The sequence below is a fragment of the Triticum urartu genome, unplaced genomic scaffold (genome assembly GCF_003073215.2).
Source record: "Triticum urartu cultivar G1812 unplaced genomic scaffold, Tu2.1 TuUngrouped_contig_4790, whole genome shotgun sequence".
In the NCBI taxonomy this organism is placed as follows: domain Eukaryota; kingdom Viridiplantae; phylum Streptophyta; class Magnoliopsida; order Poales; family Poaceae; genus Triticum; species Triticum urartu.
In genome coordinates, this window is record NW_024115409.1 from 1 (window position 1) to 16,368 (window position 16,368).

A 16,368-nucleotide genomic window follows, 5' to 3' on the forward strand; every position below is an offset into this window, starting at 1 on the left:
AGTGTGGGAGAGGCGGCTGGCTGCGCCGGCACATCTCTACAGGAGTTGCATCCTAGCGGATCTTCTGCGGCTGCTGGATCTGATGTGTCATCTTCATCCAACTGGCTTCACCAGCATCTTACTCGCCCGGCTTCGCCGCCTCCTGAACGCTCTCGCACCAGATCATAGAGTGGTATAATTAAACCCAAACTTTACAACGATGGCTGTGTACGTTGGGGTTCTTTTTGTGCCACAAGTGAACCGCAAAGTGTGGGTGAAGCTCTTGGTGACCCACGATGGAAGGAGGCCATGGATGAGGAATTTGTTGCACTTATCAAAAACAGAACTTGGCATCTTGTTCCACCAGCTAGAGGGAGGAACATTATTGACTGCAAGTGGGTCTATAAGATAAAAAGAAAATCTGATGGTACTGTTGACAGGTACAAGGCACGCCTAGTAGCCAAAGGGTTCAAGCAAAGGTATGAAATTGATTACGAGGACACATTTAGTCCTGTAGTAAAGGCTGCTACTATTCGGTTGATCCTTTCAGTTGCAGTGTCTAGAAACTGGTGCATTCAGCAGCTAGATGTTAAGAACGCGTTCTTGCATGGTGTTCTCGAAGAGGAAGTGTTTATGAGACAACCTCCTGGGTATGAAAATCAAAAATTTCCACGTCATGTTTGTAGGCTTGATAAGGCACTGTATGGATTGAAACAAGCATCTAGAGCCTGCTACTCACGTCTGTCATTGAAGTTGCAGTCACTAGGTTTCCTTCCTTCCAAGGGTGATACTTCATTATTCTATTACCATCGTCATGGGATTACTATTTTTATGCTCATTTATGTTGATGATATTGTTGTTACAAGCTCCTCATCTAAAGCAGTTGAGGCCCTTCTCAAGGATTTGAATAAGGAGTTTGCTCTCAAAGACTTGGTTAATCTTCATTTCTTCCTCGGGACTGAGGTGAAGATTGTGCCAAATGGTATTGTGCTTTCACAAGGGAAGTATGTGCAAGAAATTCTTCAGAGGATGGGGATGAAAGGTTGCAAACCGTCGTCCACACCATTGTCTACCTCTGAAAAATTGTCTCTTCATGATGGGGAGGTACTTAGCACAGAGGATGCTACCAGGTATAGGAGCATTGTAGGAGCTTTACAATATTTGACATTGACTCGACCAGATATTTCTTATTCAATCAATAAAGTTTGTCAGTTCTTACATGCCCCTACTACTGTACATTGGACTATAGTAAAAAGGATCCTCAGGTATCTGCAAGGAACTAAGGATCATGGACTCAGACTTGGCAAATCAGATTCAATGCTTGTAAGTGCTTTTTCAGATGCAGATTGGGCAGGTTGTCTTGATGACAGAAGGTCCACAGGGGGGTTTGCAGTTTTTCTTGGCAGTAACTTGACTTCGTGGAGTGCTCGTAGGCAACCCACTGTCTCTCGGTCAAGCACAGAGGCAGAGTATAAGGCTTTAGCTAATGCAACTGCTGAAGTAATCTGGGTTCAGAACTTGTTGATAGAATTGGGTATTCATCATCCAAAGGGAGCCTCACTTTGGTGCGATAATCTTGGTGCTACATATCTATCTGCCAATCCTATTTTTCATGCCAGGACAAAGCATATCGAGATCGATTATCATTTTGTCCGTGAACGAGTGGTTGACAAGCTATTGAATATCAGGTTTATTCCTACTGGTGATCAGGTAGCAGATGGTTTTACCAAGCCACTCACTCAGCGGCAGTTAGAAGCTTTCAGGCACAATCTCAACTTGGATAGTTGTGCTTGAGGGGGAGTGTTAAACGTTGTATTCTCTGTGTATATACACGGTATATGTATAAACCATGTATATCACATTGTAGGCGTGCGTGAGTCTTGCGTGTTGGTTAGGCAGGTAGGATCGATCTCTCCTGATGTTGTACTTATCCTGTAGATAGATGAGACCGATCCTAACCTCCCGAAACCTCTCTGTAATCTCGCTGGCCTCGTGCCCTTATTTAACACGCACGCGTCCCTGCCTAGGGCATACGCTTAACCCATCTTTTCACAATTCAAACCGCCTAGTACAGGGAAATCATGAGATTGGCGCACACACATATCGAAGGCAACGCACGACGAGGGGCGACAATCCGATCTGGCATGAAGCGCCGCCAGCTGCTGGCGGCCCTAGCATGGATTCAATCAGGTTTTTTTTCAATCAGGTCAAACAGAAGCAAGGCTATTCACTACATTCTGGCCCAGACGTGATGCATCAATCGCAGGTTATTGTGGGTCCGGTAACTAGGCTTGGGCCATTTCCCGGCTAATGGGCCGGCTAATGATGACCGTGAGCACTAAATCAATTTATTCCCCTACTGGCTCCGCCCCTACTGGTGTAGTACATCTCTATCCCCTGAATTGCGATGTGGCACGGTGCTGTCTCACTGGCTGAGAGACAGAGGAATGGCAGAAAAACAACACATGAAGAAACAAGCTGGGAATAAATTACCTAGACTCCCAGATCGGGAGAAACCCCTCTTTGCCACAGCCGCTTGTGGTGGCAGGCGGCCACCCCTGCGTGCTTTCGCGGTGGTCGGCGTTGGGGATGCCGCGGTGCTGGCGGATCCACGGTGCCCAGCTGTTGGGGACGGAGGAGATTACTGGGGAGCGGGGATGGACCGCGTGCCCTCACACTGGCAGTGTGAATCTGCTGCTTGGATGGTGACGACGTTGGGGAGGGGAAAGTTCAACACTTGTGGATGCTCCCGTTGGGGTTGGGGAGGGGAAAGGTTTCTACAGTTTTCAGGGGATAGAGATGTAGTACACCATTGCAATTTGCCTCTGTTCAGTTCGGAGGAGCTAGGACCCATGTGATGTGAGTAGGTACATGGTATGAAACCTCGTCGAAGCAGGATCCATGCTTCAAGCCTGCCACACAGGACGTGTGTGTCATTCTAGTGGGACGACTGGACATGGATACTACACGTTGGATTAAGACGAGTTTGTCAGGACCTTTTATATTTATTTAAGAACAAAAAGAAAATGACGCACTCGATACAATATCCCTCTTGGCATTGCATCAGTCAGGTAATTGTTTGTTAAAAAAGCGTAGCTAATTGCAAACTAACTTGATGCATAGTTTCGGAAAATCATAGAAACAAACCGATGGTACAGTGCGGCGTTACAAACGACGGGCTCCTTGAGCCCTTAAAAAAATTAAAAAGAAATTACAAGTTTTAAAAATGCCATAAACTTTCAGCTACTAATTCGATTATTTGCATGCTACACAAAAAAGACAAAATGTCTGGCTCAGAGTGAGGGCACGCCGCCTGCCCTGCCCCTGTGAGTGCTCTCTCTGTCGGCTCTCCCTTCCCCTCTCCTTCCTCTGGACCGGGTTGAAGATCTAGATGGTGGTGGCACCGGCAGGCGGCCACCCCTGCTCGGTGGAAGATCTAGATGCCGGAGTGCGCCGCGGTGCCCAGCTGCCGGCCGGAGACGCAGCAGATTGTTGGGGTGGGGGCGGACGGCGACCGCTGCGTGCCCTCGCAGTTGGGGAGGGGAAAGTAGATGCTCCCGCTGGGGTTCTAGGACCCGTGTCCTGATGTGAGGAGGTACACGGTAGTATGAAACCTCGTCGAAGCAGGATCCATGCTTCAAGCCTGCCACACAGGACGTGTGTGTCATTCTAGTGGGACGACTGGACATGGATCTCCTTCCTCTGGACCGGGTTGAAACCTTGGGGGCTCGTCGTTGGGTTCCCTTAGCGCAGTGTGTGTGTGTGGGGGGGGGGAGGGGGGCATTGGCCCCCATAGTAGTTTCTTATCAAAGGTTGCACATGGATGTTAGCACCTGATTTTGTATTTTCTATTCCGCTATTGTTGATACTGGAACCCGGTCCTTTTGGCAGGGAAAATAACATCCACATGTATACATGTTCATATAACACAACTCATACAAATCAGCAGCCACCTGCTTAGACTTTTGCAAGGGAAAACAACACATATACATGCGTAGCTTAGCTTAATTAGTAATCTCTCTGCATCAAAATAGAAGATGTTTTTTGACAGTATGACAGTGTCAAAAATGGTCTTTTATTTTGATTGATACGGAAGGACTACCTCCCTCTTACTTACAACCAGCGCTAGATAGCAGCTAGGGCTGCAAACGGGTCGAGTTCGAGCAAGTTGATGTAGGCCTGGCTCAATTCATACTAAAATTCGAGCGAGCTCAAAATGTACAAAGCTCAAGATCGAGCTATATAAAGTGGCTCGTTCTTAGCTCGTAATGATCACGAGTCGATCTCAAACTAGTTTCGAGCTAAATAAGATGATTTTTAAAATTATTTTAAGGCAAATTTTAAAGTAAGATGGCCATAACAGAAAAAAAAATCGCTATATATTTTGACTTATTCTTTCGCAACGGAAGACTGGTATTTAATAACAAGAGATCATGGATAGAAGAATTAAAGTGCGTTTGCTCTCAAACTTAAAATAACAAGACATTGAATACATGGTTGGCCACGTGTCATATTGAGGCTGATTTTTCTCGATGCTTAATTTCCAAGTTTGCTAGTAAGTGAAATGAAGAAAAAAATGCACATAACATATATGGCAATGGATGATCCTATTTTTTTTAATAGACATGAAGATTATTTAATATACTTTTATGATATCGAGCTGTCGAGCTAAAACCAAGCGAGCCAATGCTGGCTCAAAATCAGCTCGTTTCTCGATCGAGCTACATAAAGTGCTCATACCCAGCTTATTTCTTTTCGAGTCGAGCTAAAATACGAGTCGATCTCGAGCGGCTCACAAGCCTCGAGCTTTTCTTATAGCCCCTAATAGCAGCGGTAAGCTATAGCTAGTGTACCTTTTCCTTCATCATCCACATGCACATCGACAAGGCAGCATGGTCGCTGCAGGCAAGACGAAGCCGTACGTAGGTGAAAGAACCGCAAAAGAGCAAATGTATACAAGCTACACTATTTTTAAAGATTTTGAAAAGTTGCAATAGTTGAGCGTTTCTACCCGAGGCACACATTTCTCTCTCCTCATTAACTACACGTCATATAAGCAAATTTCTTTTTAGTGTGTTATGTTATTGGTTAAGTTACTCCCACTATGATCAGCCTTATTATACGTGATTTTGGTGACGTGGCAAAGGTTGCACCTCATTCGTGACCTGCACCTGGCCTCGTCCACCCTCCGAGCACGAGCCATGCAATGTCCGTGCCACTCGGGGTGCATCTCCTCGATGCTTGACATGAGCACGTAGCTCGCCGACTCCCATTGTTCCAACTCTGTAAGCTCCTCGTCTCCAGGTTGCCGTGCAGCTTGCACGAGGCCAGCAGCGTCTTATTATTATACAGGCGCCAAGCTCGAAAGGCATCCATTTGATCGGACGGACCGCGTCGTGGAACCTGCCGCTCCGGCCCAGCACATGCAGACGGGTTTCGTCCGGCCGTCTGGGCCGTCGCGCTCCTGCTACGCCGGCGGCCGCGCCGGGGTGCACACGCAACCTGCCAACCGGCGCACCTCGCTGTCGCTGTGCGACCAGTACGGTGGTGCCTCATACTCAAGCTCGGAGGACCGCTGGCGAGGCGCACAATTCTTTTCCTTTCAGGCTAATCTAGAACGCAAGCTTTGTGGGATGCAATCGGATACAATGTATGAACCTGCTGTACAAAAGCATGCACGCACAGTACATACAACAAGTACGTGCCACCATGAGCCGAACAGGACTAACTAACCGACTGTCTAAAGGCAGTTAACCTCTGGAATTCTCGCTACACTGATCGTTCAGTGGCTGCACCAATTCTAACAGAAATTGGAGAGCTAGCTCTTAGTTTTATTTTTTTTAGTATTCAACATGTAATAAGATCAGCAAATGGTCCTGCAAATCTCTGTGCTAAGCGTGCATGTACGCTTAATGTGACCGATAGTTGGTTAGACTCTACCCCTAGCTTCCTGATTTGACTGCTCGGCGAATGCATTTCGTTGAATAAAGCTTTCTGATATTCCCCGCAAAAAAAAACTAATGGTGATTAGTACTCCCTCCGTTCCTAAATATTTGTCTTTCTAGACATTTCAAATGACTACTACATACGGATGTATGTAGACATATTTTAGAGTGTAGATTCACTCATTTTGCTTCGTATGTAGTCACTTGTTAAAATGCCTAGAAAGACAAGTATTTAGGAACGGAGGGAGTAGCTCTAATAGTGGACGTCGTCAACTCAACTGCCGGCGGCAACCGCAGATGGCATGCACGGGCGCGAGCTTGATGCACGAGCTGTTGTCCACGGAGGAAGAAGCGGACGCGGCCGAGGCTACTGCCGGCTGCGATCGAGCTGGTGCTGCGTCCAACCAGTACCTGAACGCCGCGTCTGTCCGTACGGGACCCTTCGTGCCCAGGTGGAGCTATGTGGCACGGAGCGAATGCCAACGAGTGGTTTGGCGCAAGGACGTGAGCGACGCCATAATATACACACACGGCGATGGAATAGGCGGCGAGAGAGGGCCGAGGCCTTGGCCGGCCAAATCATGAGCTTCAAGTTCAACATTCGGTTCCCTCCCTTCATGCACAACTTCAGCCATGCCAAACTGCTCCATCCTCTTCTGAATGTCTCCAGTAATTTGTAGGGGAGGTTCCCATGTACTCCCTCTGTAAACTAATATAAGAGCGTTTAGATCACTACTTTAGTATTCTAAACGCTCTTATATTAGATTACGGAGGGAGTATTATGGACCAGACAGATGATTAACAGTGGCGCTGTGGCGGACGGACTGGCGGCACAATCGGTTGCTTACCTTAACTCGTTGAAGATCAGCGGCTACCTTAACCCATAGGATTTTGCCACATGCATGGTACGTGTGAGATATTCTTCAAGTCCTGGTTATGAATGCTTACACGGCAAGATATACTCCCATGCACACGTCAAACCACAATCAATACGATTTCATGTACCTGGTGAACAGTCTAAGGAAAGGAAGAATTCCATTGCAAACGCCGAGCTCGAGACGCCCCACGCCCATGAGCCAAATGGAGAGCTCCAGCTCAGCTCACGAACTTCACAAGGAACCAGAGAAGAAGCCGCATGGAAGCAGTTTGCTAGAAGCCGCCTGATACTCCAGTGGCCGGGCTTGGATAGTGGGTTCCTAGCTTTTCAGCTGCATATGCAAGAATCTTGCAATCTGCGAGAAAAGAGACTCCGATCCATACCAAAGCCTTGAGCCTACAAAATAGAACTCGCACTCTCAAAGAAAACCTGAAGAAAATAGAGTTATCTCAAGAAGATAACTTCAACCACACTCCAAGTCCAATGGTAGCATCGTATCCCTACCTGGAAAGGGTTCAAATCTGCATCCACAAAAGCCTTTGGAACTGCAGGACAGAGAGAAGCAAATGAAGAAAGCCAAGCGCGCAGTCCCCGACGCTGCGAGAACTGATGGCTGGGCTCAACGATGTGAGCAGAGGTTGTCGCATGCTCAGCCCTGTGACTTCTAAGATCACCAGATCAATCTCAAGCTACAATTGGATAACGCGGAGATGCATTGCTGAAACAAGGCTCAGGAAAGTTTATGTGCAAGTGAAGAAAGCAAAGCGCACAGAGTCCTCAACAACAAAGTCCACAAACCAACAAGTCCCACGCCAAGTTATACATATGCTGTTTCACAATCTGACCTAAAACGTGTCACCAGCACACAACGCTGCACGAAATCTAGAATTAGCACACGAGTTAAAATGATGTGTTACATATTGTTGAGGAAGAGGCAGTCAAGCGCCGCCAACGACGTGCTTCTCATACAAGGCGACAATGTCCTTCTTGTTGGGGTTCTTCAGCTGCAGCAGCTGGGCGCCGAACCCCTGCTTGGTCAGCTCCTGCTTCAGCTTCAGCACCGTGAACTTGGTGTAGTCCTCGGTCTCGGTCTCCGTCCCCTCCAGCTGCTGGCTCCCGTTGTTCGTGTCCTCTCCGAAGAACACGGATCCGCCATCCTCCGTGTGATTGTTCTTGAACGGGCTCGTTGTGCTCTTCGACCTTTTCCTTCGCCTCCCGGTGTCGTCGTCGTCGACGTCCATGTAATGGACGGACTCGGTGGCTTCGCCCCTCGTGCGCCTAGAGTAGGAGGCCTTCACCTTGCTGTCAAGTGCAGTTTCGTTGAGCCGAACAGAGGTGAGCTCCTGCTGGAGCATGTCCAGCTTGCCTTGGGTTGACTGCAGCTGCAGCGACAGGGCCTCGGCTCTCTTATTGGCTTCAGCGCAAGCTTCACGCTCTGTTGCCAGCAGACTCTCAAGCACTTGGACCGTGTTGGATCTCTGCTGGTTGTTCTGTTCCAACATCTCCCCAATCTGCTTTTCCCTCTCATCAACCCTCTCGTCAAGCATCCTGACCTTGGATAGAGCATCCAACTCAGACTGATGAAGCCGCTCCATTTCTTCCACCATCTTACTTTTCTCGCGCTCTAGAGTTTCAACCTGTCGCTCCATTCTTTCTATCAAAGTGAGTCTCTCCATTGCTAGTCGCTGAGCTTCACCCTTGTCTCTCTGAGCAGCAGCAGCTTCTACACGAGCTAAATCAGCCAACTCGACTGCTCGTTTAGCCTCCCTTTCAGCATCCTTGCACCTCATGTCGGCCTCATCAAACTTTTTGCACTCAGATAGGAACTTCTCCTGAAGATGGTTCTTTTCTTGTTCCAGGATCCTCACTTCCTTCTCACGGGACTGAGCTTCAGTTTTAATAGACTCCAAGTTATCAGTCAATGATCTGATTTCTCCCTTCAGAGCCACTGAATCTGACTCGTGGTTCTTCAACTTTGCTTCAGTAACCTGCATTTGGCCATGAGACATTACATGTTACATCGCATTTGAGGGCGGGAAAGGAGGGAGGGAGGGAGGTGGAGGGGGGGTACCTCAAGCCTCGACATCAAACTTGTCTTGTGAACTTCAGTTTGGTTGATTTTTGCATTCAATGTAGCTATCAGTTCTTCCTGTTGACAGAACGAGGAACTAAAAAGTAAACAACCAAGAACGCACGCAACTAAAATTCAGAAGGTAAAATGTCGAGTGCAAGAGAAAGGTTTACCTTCTCGTGCAGCTGGGTAGCAAGTTCTGCCCTCAATGCATCTTCCCTTTCTTGCACTTTCTTATTTGTGCGTTCCTGTGCTGAAGCTGCTCTTTCAAGAGCTGTTTTGGCCTCATTGGCAGCATATTCATATTTACGTTTCCACTCAGAAGCTTCCTCTTGAGCAGATTCAGCCTGCTCTCGTACAGCAGATAATCTGCCCTCACTGATGCTTACCCGAGATTCCAGAGAAGCAATCAGGGATTTTAACTTGCTTTCATCTGCCTTCTGCTGTGAAATGCAGTGATCGTATTTGCTCTTCCAATCAGCACATTCTCGTTTTGCTTGTTCAAGGGCAGAAGACAAGCTCTGACAGCGCTCATCCAACTTGCTAACCTTGTTTTGAAGTTCAGCTATTCGAACAGAGTAATCCTTTGACATTTTCTGCTTATCATTGATAGTTTCCTCATAGCGCCTTAAATACTCAGCTCTGTGCCCCTCACTTGCCTCTAGTTGCTTCCTGAGCAATGATACCTTATCATCGCTTGAACTGCATTTCAGTCTCAGGGCATTCCTTTCAGCATCTATATGCTCCAATTGTTTTCTGAAAAGGTCTAGCATTGGGCCCGCCAAACTGCAGCAATTCATTGGCATATGATGAAATTTAAGTGAATACACAAGCAAATAAAACAAGTGAGGGGCATGGTTAAGATGTTCAGCAGAACAGATAATGTAAAGATGGTAACAAAGGATAGATTTGGTTCCTGAAAGTATATCATACAGCTAAGGTTGCAAGCAGCGCGTCCACTAAGCCCACGCTTAATCAAGTAGATAGTACAATGTAAACTAACCCAGCAAATACGAGCTATAACTGATTTGAGCAGTTTGAATAGGAAACAGGCAAAAGCGTGCGCCGCTTGTGTATCCCTACATGCAGCCAACTTGAACCGCGTAGCTTCAAAGTTATATTATCAAATTCAAAGTACAAATTATGATATATCATGTCCCAAAATGAAAACATTACGAACAATGATGAGGTGCTTACCACTGATGCAGAAATGTAACGAGCTTTGTCCATTTCTTCGGCCCATAAGAAGTCGCCTCATACTCCATGAGGAGGCCATCGAGGATCTGCATTATATCAAACATAATTGTGTTAGTATTATTGAACTTTAAGCTAAAATAAAATGAATACAGCATTCCAACGGTTTGCAGTATTGCATCTCAGAGAAAAGCTTAAAATAGTCTTACCCTGACTACATCATCCAACTTTGAATCAGGACGGTTACATGCTGCCCGCACTTTTGACTCCATGCTCTGTATTTTATTTGAACATTGCAAATCGGCCTCTAGAAAAGCATTCCTTTTAAAATCCTGCATTCATAGCATTATCATTTAGCACACTTTGGTACTGATGTACTCCCTCTGATTCACAATATAAGTAGTGCATATATTATGAAATGACACTTAGGCCATAACTTCAAACAAACAAAAAAAATCATATATTATGAAATTCTTCACATTGGTAATTCTTTTTACATCAATGATCAAGCCTATAAACTCTATGAATGGCAGAAATTCTAAAACCACTTATATTATGAATCACATGGAGTACTTTAACAGCAAGCACCTATGGATTGATAGAACATTAATGAGAAAGACAAGTAATAGCAGGCATGGTCAACTGAAGTAGTAGATGAGGAGCAGCAGTCACCTCAAATCTCTTCCTTAGAGTAGTCTGAAGAAGCTTTTCAAATTTAGAACGAGCTGACCCAGCACCAAAAGCAGAGGCATTAAAAACACTAATGGCCTTGTTCATTGCACGTTCATGTGCTTCTTGCAAAGCATCCTGCCAAAACCAACATATCAGAACCTCCCAAAAAAGTGGAAGGAGAAATGCATCTTGCTTATTAGCAATGCCTACCTCTTCTGCTGGTTTTTTGCAGTCAAAAGAAGAATTGTAAGTATCCACAGCAGAATCATATGCCCTACGACATTCAGCTTCCTCCACACTCTGCATAACAAAAAACTATGAGACAGCTCCTCCTCAATAGAAATCAGATATCAAAATCGTGATAGAACAGTAGGGACACAGTAACAAAAGAGCAGTGAATCGGTGCCCCCCCCCCCCTCAAAAAAACAAATGACTGTAGTTGGTCATCAGATCATTTTTGTCACCTCATATCACTACATGTATAATTTCTCTAAAATGTTCATAAAGTCCTAACGAATAACTGTAGTTGCTCACCAGACCATTTTTTGTCACCTCATATCACTAAGTGTGTCATTTCTCAAAAATGTTCATAAAGTCCTTTCATCCGTTGCCTCAATATACTTTAGTCAGTTCTCTGAACTGTTCATATCTTACCTTCTTACTCCACTAAGCAATTATGTAATTTAAGTGATAATTCACAGCATGTCATCCATAACATCATAATCACTAAGTTATATTTATAATGACATAAAAATCTAGCGGACATAAAGCACGCACCATTTCCTCCAAATATTACCTGCTGCAAATGAGCTCTACAACAGTTTAAACTCTTTAAATGCTTATGGATCGGAATGGGCTAAAAAGGTAGAAAGCAATTTAAATGAATAATATACTGCAGAACAGGTATGTTTTTCAATAGCATTGTCGTAATTAAATTGCAAGCAATACCAACAGTTGGTTGTGCGATTTATACATAAGAACAACATAAGACATGAATCATAATACCGTCATCAATTTGGGCATACCTGCCATGAAGAAGATATTGTCGGGACTGCACCAGTATTAATCGCATCAAGAAATGATTGTGTCAACCCAGCAAGGATGGGGCCTGTCATGGTACTAGCTCCAAGTTGTTTAGGTCTTGTGCGATCAAACACAAATTTTGTGAAAGCATCCAGGCCAGATGTAAACTCTGGACGAAATGTATTCATCTGCAAACAAGAGACAAACTAAGCAGACAAAAAAAATAGATAGTACAGAAATGAAAGCATTCGTCAAGAACAAAAAAACTGGCTTTTAGGCATCCAGCTGTGGGTACAAATTTTAGGTAACTTTGTTGCCCTGTACTTCTAACTTAGCCTAGATTAGCTTAGATTTAGCTATGGCTTTTCATTTGTACAGTTGTGAGCAAATATATAGAAATATGTGCAGTAGAATGCAACTGCTTTCTTTCAGGAAAATAAAGAGCATTTATCAAGAACAAACACTTAAGCAAATAAGACCATAACGAAAATGTATAAAATTATAATGTGCAGAACTCTAAGGGAACACACAAAACATTCATTTGCACCATATCTTGCTAAACCAAGTACTCCCTCCGTTCAGAATTACTTGTCGCAGAAATGGACGTATCTAGACGTATTTTAGTTCTAGATACATCCATATCCGAGACAAGTAATTCCGAACGGAGGGAGTACATACAATCTTCAGAGAATTTTCCTGTAACAACTTCTACTCTTAAGCAAAAAAAGCATTCATTGTCTAACAATGAACTGCATGGATAACTCTCCTAATCTTACACTAGGCATTATAGATAAGCTAATAAGAAAAGCTTTGCAAAAATAAGATTTTACCCGAATGGTAATGATACATGGTCTGCTTCTTGCGGACATTGCCATAAAATGGTACTATGGTAGGTTGTCCATTGCAGTTGACAGGAATAATACTTACAGGAAGTTGATCAAGGCGCTGGAGATCTTTCTCATTGTTCACAGGTCGCACAAGTGTAAAGCATTCCCTGTCTGGAAAAAGAGCGCGGATTGACTCCCGTATCTTTCAGATATGTTGAGAAAAAGATGCATCAGTATCTTTAAGATATGTTACAAAAAGATAAATCACAACAGTATGTATGCAAATTTACTTAAGCAGACATGCATTAGAAGGAAGTCCTGCCACCATACCGCGTTCTTAGAAGATACATCTCTTCCGCCACTTTGAACAGGCCTTAGAGCTAGTTCAAGGTAATCTCTTGGTGTAATTTTTCTGTTGTCTTCAGACAGGTCCAAGTAGAAGTCCTGTTGGTACCAAAATCAACAAGCCAGTGATTTTCAAATATTTACGGAAGGAAATGCAGGTATGGTTAAACACCGGAGATGTTTGATAGAACATGTATGTACAATTACATAACCATCATATGAAGTGCAAATAGACTTTATTAGGACAAAATAAAGACAATATCTTACCCTCAACAGCCAAACAAAGACAGGTGAGAAGTGCCCAAGTTCAGAGGCACTGGACCTTCCACCTGAGGCCCTAACCCGTATGTGCTTTGTCATTTCTGTGACTAGTGAAAGACGGTCAATTGAGGCTTCATCTATCCCTCCCATCTGGAAGAAGCAACAAGGTTTCAAGAAAATAGATTAGAGTATGAAATGGGGGAAAACAAGCAAGCTTACTGATCAGCTCCTCATATATGACCAGGGACTACACAAGCTTCTGCAATATCACTGTAGCATGCCCTCCAAAAAAAATAGATAGCAGAAACCTTAGTCACTCGCTCAGAAATATACCTGGTTGTATATGAACATGCTTGATAACAAAACAGCCAACGAAAATATTTGGATACTGTAGGTGCCCTGTCAAAAAAGGAAAGAGTAATAAGACAATAGAATAGAAAGCAGATCGAAAATTATATCCTAATGCACATAAGCAACCATAAAAAAATCACCAGAAGCAAAAAAAGACAACAAACATTGCTCAAAATTACAATTAGAAAACATGAAATTGTGTAAACGGAATATAGAAAACTATTTAGTTAGCAACCTATCTTTGAACAAATAGCCAACTAGCAGAGAGAAGGTTGATGTCCTAACACAGAGTTGTGAACATCTCACTAGGAATAGTTGGAGAGAGAAAACACTCCAGAATAAGGTATACTGAATCTAAACGTGATAAGAATGTCAACAGAAATGACCATCACGCTTTAAATATATAGCTTCTGTTTATACTGATGGGGAAAAAACTACTAACTGCACATCGCCTGCTAAGTTTAAAAAAAAACACCACACGAAATTTGCAGACTGTATTTATATGGACAAAAATAGAATTGACAAAATTGACATGAGAAATCTGTATGTCCCAACAAGTCATAGTCATAACCGTGGCATTGAAGGAAAACCCATAAATATTGGAAGTAGAAAATCTTTTGACCATCTCAACATCAAAATTCAACTAGCTACTCAAATAAATGTGATCCCAAATAAATAAAGACATTCTCCAGGATCATTTAGCAGACCATGACATTGTCAGTTTCAAAGTAAAGTTACACAACATACCGTTTGGTCATAAGCATCAATGCCTTCAGTGTCCAACAATACAAGATTGTATTCAGTTCCATCAAGACCAGTCCTCTTCAAAGGTGCACTCCACATCCAAAGTCCCTTGGTGCAAGGTTTGTGTGTCGATGCAACTTGAAAACCACTGCTTCGCCCTAGAAGCTGCATACGTAGATAATTATTATCGTCTGATGATGAAATGGAGAGCGAGGTTGAAAAGCATGCAGCAAGGGAGTATTATTTAGCAAAACAAACACAAAGGTTCAAGTACATCCATCCATCCATGCAAGAAAAAACCTTCTGACACAGTCTGATGGATTAATAGGATAAGGATTTGAATGTGAGCTTCATCTGATGGAGCTGATAGAAGTAACTGGTTATATTTTTGTTCGGTACATACTACACATCACGCTATGAGATGTCAGCCTCTATTCATGTGTTAGCAGTTTCTATTTCCGAAGTACAAAATACTTTTAATCCAAAACACTGTGCATTCAATGACCTGGCAATGTATTGTCTCTTAACGATGTGGTTCAACGTTCCTGTTTTATCGTTCACACTTTCCTTTATGACTTATAATCAAGTATGCCATACATGTACTCTGCAACAGAAGATACTGGATCCTGGTATCTTACCACCCAAAATCATGTCGTTATGGCCTGAGGCACCTAACAGCAGTACCAATGATCTTTTCAAGATGACGTCAATCACTGTATTTCCATCTCAAATGATTGTTTGAATTAACTTTAGCAGTTTTATCGTACACTTTCCTTTATGACTTACAATCAAGCATGTCATACATGCACTCTAAAACAGAAGTACATAAAACTTAAGGCCTCCTTTGGTTTGTAGGAATTTTATAGGAATTCTATAGGTTAGGATTTGCAAAGGATAAATTCCTTTGAAGCCCTTTGGTTTGTAGGAATGGATTCCTATTCATATGTAGGATAGGAATCAATCCTTCACATTTTGGAGGGAAAAAAACATTAGCCTAGACTCAATGGAAAAATTCCTATCCTATGCACCAAATGACATCTCTTCCTCTACAGGAATTGAGATGCATGTCATCTCACTTCCTATGATTTTTCTATTCCTATAAAATGTCTATCCTATGAACCAAAGGAGGCCTAAATATATCCTGGTAACTTGCCACCCAAAATCGTGTCGTTATGGCCAGAGGTACCTAACAGCAGTACCAACGATTTTGTCACGATGACGTCAATCACTGTATTTCCATCTCAAATGATTGTTTGAATTAACTTTTGCAGTTTTCTCGTCTTGTTAGTATCAAGTTTGCAATTCTACCAACTTTATAGTTCCACTATTCCAAGAGATATCTTGGGGTTTAATGCCAGACCGGTTACAAATTTTGTACGTGTTAAGCGAAGCCAAAGGTCCAACAAAGTGAGCACACAGTAGAACCAACGAAATCACAAGTGTGTAGTAGAGGCACCTAAACCCTATAACCCTAAACCACCCAAATACGACTCCAGTTGCTAAATTGTCCATTGGGTCTTCCAAGCACTCTCATGCTAGAGGCACCTAACAACAAACAGTAGCAATGGTTTTGGAAAGATGACGCCAATCACTGCATCTCAATCTCAACTGCGTTTGTCCTGCCAATTTTGTAGTTCAACTATTCCACCAGGAGTTGGAACTGGTTTATATTACTGATGAAGTCCTCCTCACAAATAAAATGTATCCTCTTATAACATACTGACACAACAAATATTCTTCAGCATTAAACGTTTTATCCACCCCGAACCAGCTGCGAAATCTGCACTCTGAGTTCCAACTAGGGTCCCAAATCGTCCACTCCAGCAGAGTGAGTTCACCCACGGTAAAACCCCAACCGAATCCCGCTCGAATTCCACCAAATAACTAAACCCTAGAACCCCAAATCCACCCTAACCCGCTCACTCGGGTCGCCAAACCACCCCTTGCATCTCCCGAACGTCCTCACGCCGGAGCCAAACGCGCCGATCTACCGAGCCGCGGAAACCCTAGGCGCGCATTCGCCGACGAGCCAAGCCAATCGAAACGCCCCCGAGAGGGCCCCACCGGGGCAGAGACGCT

The 16,368-nt window shown here is 43.9% G+C and overlaps 1 protein-coding gene across 1 annotated transcript; it reads right to left on the bottom strand.

Moving 5' to 3' along the window:
• Nucleotides 1-7,578: 7,578 nt before the first annotated feature.
• On the bottom strand, nucleotides 7,579-14,454 carry LOC125528318 (guanylate-binding protein 4-like; the record flags this gene model as incomplete). The annotated part of the gene is given in 13 exon segments (XM_048692804.1): nucleotides 7,579-8,789; nucleotides 8,873-8,950; nucleotides 9,046-9,658; nucleotides 10,070-10,155; nucleotides 10,276-10,398; nucleotides 10,739-10,873; nucleotides 10,949-11,038; nucleotides 11,764-11,949; nucleotides 12,689-12,790; nucleotides 12,919-13,032; nucleotides 13,201-13,344; nucleotides 13,528-13,593; nucleotides 14,293-14,454. Coding segments are annotated over 13 exon segments (2,949 nt in total), but the record flags the coding sequence as incomplete, so codon positions are not given.
• Nucleotides 14,455-16,368: the final 1,914 nt, after the last annotated feature.